The 3,202-nt window shown below is 47.5% G+C and overlaps 1 protein-coding gene across 1 annotated transcript in view; it reads left to right on the forward strand.

Annotated features, from left to right (window-relative positions):
- The window catches only part of HOXD4 (homeobox D4), a 5,328-nt gene extending 2,126 nt beyond the window's left edge, over positions 1 to 3,202 (forward strand). The window contains exons 2-3 of the mRNA XM_014547102.1: positions 79 to 247; positions 484 to 3,202. Coding sequence (XP_014402588.1) covers positions 79 to 247; positions 484 to 812 — 498 coding nt within the window. The 3' untranslated portion in view covers positions 813 to 3,202. The remainder of the gene's footprint in view (positions 1 to 78; positions 248 to 483) is intronic.

Genomic DNA, 3,202 nt, shown 5'->3' on the forward strand with positions numbered 1-3,202 from the left:
CCTGCGCCCCCGGGGGTGGGTGCGGATGGGTGTGGGCGCGTGGGGCTTCAGTGGGCACCTCAGTTACTCTCTCCATAAATTTTTATAGCTGAGGGAGCAGGCCGGGACCATGTGGCTGGCTGCATGTCTGTGGGCAAAAAGGGGGGTGGAGATGGAGGGGGGAGGAGGATTCCATTTTCAGAACAGAGGCTCCACGGTGGAGAGAAATGGGGGCTTTCCAAAATGCTTGGAAATTCCGGAGCTTTCGGTGGGCCGGGGAGATGGGAGCACAGTTGGGGATCCCCGCCTGCCAGCGTGGGGGAGTGGGTTGGTGTGATGAGGTGGTAGGAGCGAGCGTGTGTGCTGGGGGAGAGGGCGGGCGGGAGGGAGAGGGGCTGGGAGCGCTGGGAGGGCCTGGGGCGCGCCAGGAAGTGAGCGCGTTGGCCAGGGGCCTAACTAGTGGCCAGGCGCTGACCTGACCGTGCGGTCTGTTTTGTCTCTCAGTGAACCCCAACTACACCGGCGGGGAGCCCAAGCGGTCCCGGACAGCCTACACCCGGCAGCAAGTCCTAGAACTGGAAAAGGAATTTCATTTTAACAGGTATCTGACGCGGCGCCGTCGGATTGAAATCGCTCACACCTTGTGTCTGTCTGAGCGCCAGATCAAGATCTGGTTCCAGAACCGGAGGATGAAGTGGAAAAAAGACCACAAGCTGCCCAACACCAAAGGCAGGTCCTCGTCCTCCTCGTCCTCCTGCTCCTCCTCGGCCGCCCCCGGCCAGCATTTGCAGCCGTTGGCCAAGGACCACCACACGGACCTGACGACCTTATAGAAGTGGGGACCCTGGGCCCATCCCTCCCTGCGCTCCCGGCTGAGCCGAAGCCGCAGGGGCAGGCCCGGCCTGCTGTCACCTCGCTGGGCTCTAAGGTACTGTAGGGTGGACCTGGGACGTGCAGGCCGTCCTTGGACTAGGTTAGCATCCTGCCCGAGGGCAGCCCCCTACCTGGAGCAGGTATGGGGGTGGGAGGGGGACGGGACTCTCTCTCTAAGTATATGATCATATGGCAGGAGCTACTGAGAACATAAAACCTTGGCGAGTCATTAAACTCATGAAAATCTCCGCTGTTGGATTTTGAATTTACAAGTGAAGGTTGAATGCTTTACCCCAGTGTGAATTTGAACATCCTCCCCCACCCCACCCCTCCAGGGATGCTGTGGTTTAATAATGTGGGGGAGTCAGGCAGCAGGTTAGCAACCCCTGTGCTAGGTGCTTTCAATGGAAGCCGGAGAGCTGTGCCAGGATTTCTGAACTTTCTGGGTTGTCTGTATAATTTCCAGTGTGAAATTATATACATTGTTCCCACTGGCCCATGCCCAAAGAAATGAGTCTAAGAAGGAAGTGGAAACGGGTTGTTTTATGTTTAGATTATATTTGCTTAAATATTTATTTGGTGGGGAATGGGGTACAGAAATAACTGACATCTTAATGCCAAAAATCTTAAGATGGTGAAAGGGTCCAAATTTCAGGGAACAGAATCAGAGATGTGTGGACTTACTTCAGGCTGTAACTGGCATTTTGAACCCCACCCCCTCCCCATTCCCCGGAAATGTGTGTAGGGGCCCTTAACCCTTCTAGAGGGAAGCAAAGAGTCCACTCTGAGTTGCATTCTTGAAAATATATTTCCACATGTGCTTTTTTCAGCACTGTGCTACAACCAGTATTAAAGGTTGTTAAAGGAAAGGAAAAAAAGAAAGAAACAAATGGTCCAACATTTTCCTTCTGGGGAAAGAAAACAAAACCTCTGTTCTGGGTCATTTGATAATGACCAAATTTTCTGTTCCAACTGGATTCCAAATACCCAAATAGCCCATCTAGCAATATTTTATAAGAACTGGTGTATGGCCTATTTGGGAGAAGGGGGTGTGCAGTGGGAAGAAAGTGGGAAGTAGAGGAAGTCTTACTTTAAAAAGGAAAAAAAAAACCTAATTGAATCTAGAAGTCCACGAAAGTTGGTCTTAGGGTTTTTCCCTGAAGTTTTTATTTTTAAAACAAACCTTAAGGAAGTTTTTCTCAATCCATTAGTTGGAAGCAGAAATTGTAAAAGTACAAAAGTTTTCAGGCCCTCTTTCTTGCCTTGAGAATAGTGGTTTAAAACAATCGCTCTCGAACAACAGGAGAGATATTTTTAAATCATTTTTCTTATGCCTTGCCTGGGAAGGGTTCAAAGCTCATTTTTCTAAAATGTTGACCTGTAGGGATAAGGGGAAAGAGTCAAAGGTAATGACCAGGGTTTATATACTCAAAGGAAACGGGGCTTCGAAAGTTTAAATCCCAAAGCCTGGGGCTCCAAAAAGAAACCCCAGGTTGTAGCTATCAAAAAGTGACAAAAGCAGGGAGGGATAAAGGGTGAGCTTAAAAGAGAGACTCAGAATTGGGTTATTTTTTTTTTCAGTGCTTCTGAACACTTTAGTAATTAAAAATACATTTAGGTGGAGGGGAAAGAAAAGATTTTCTTTGCAGCCATGTTCTTTGGTTCAGTGTCTCCTGAGAGTTGAGGGCAGGTATTCACTGGAGTCCCTAGGCTGAAATTCCACTTCTCTAAAGTATCTTCCAAGCCTTGGTCTTTTGTATTAGACCCTGGGGACAGCTCTTTGTTCCTCTTTGGGGTGAGCCTGGCTCTCAGACTTGCACATGGCAATACTTGAATATCGGCACGTCGGGATATTAAAGATGGATATTCCTGCATTATTCACATCATTGTTTCTATGACAAAAAGCACAGAGTTCATACATAGTCAAGATGTCTTTTTTCTGACACCCTCACGTTGAGAAGCTGAAAAGGTATTTTACTGAAGTTCGGGGCTAAATTACAGAATCAGGTTCATCCAGAGGACAAATTTTCTATTCGATTAGCTGTATTTCAGCCGGGAGGACTGACCTCTAAACCCTTAACCTTTTGGACTCTAACTACCCTTCTCTTCTTTTTTTTCCCCCCTCTGACATGGAGAGTGGTCTTTGGATGTAACAGTTGAAAAGAGCAGTTATCCTTGGACAAGTTGGAAAGTTGCTAAGATTCTTTCTTAAAACCCAGATCTGTGAATACATTTAACGTCTCCTTGGGAGGGGGTAAAAGTATGTTTTCACAACAACCAACTACTATACAGGGGTGGGCAAAAGTAGGTTTATAGTGTAATACAAATAAGTGATACAATAATTAATCAA

The sequence above is a fragment of the Myotis brandtii genome, unplaced genomic scaffold (assembly GCF_000412655.1).
Source record: "Myotis brandtii unplaced genomic scaffold, ASM41265v1 scaffold112, whole genome shotgun sequence".
NCBI classification, from domain to species: domain Eukaryota; kingdom Metazoa; phylum Chordata; class Mammalia; order Chiroptera; family Vespertilionidae; genus Myotis; species Myotis brandtii.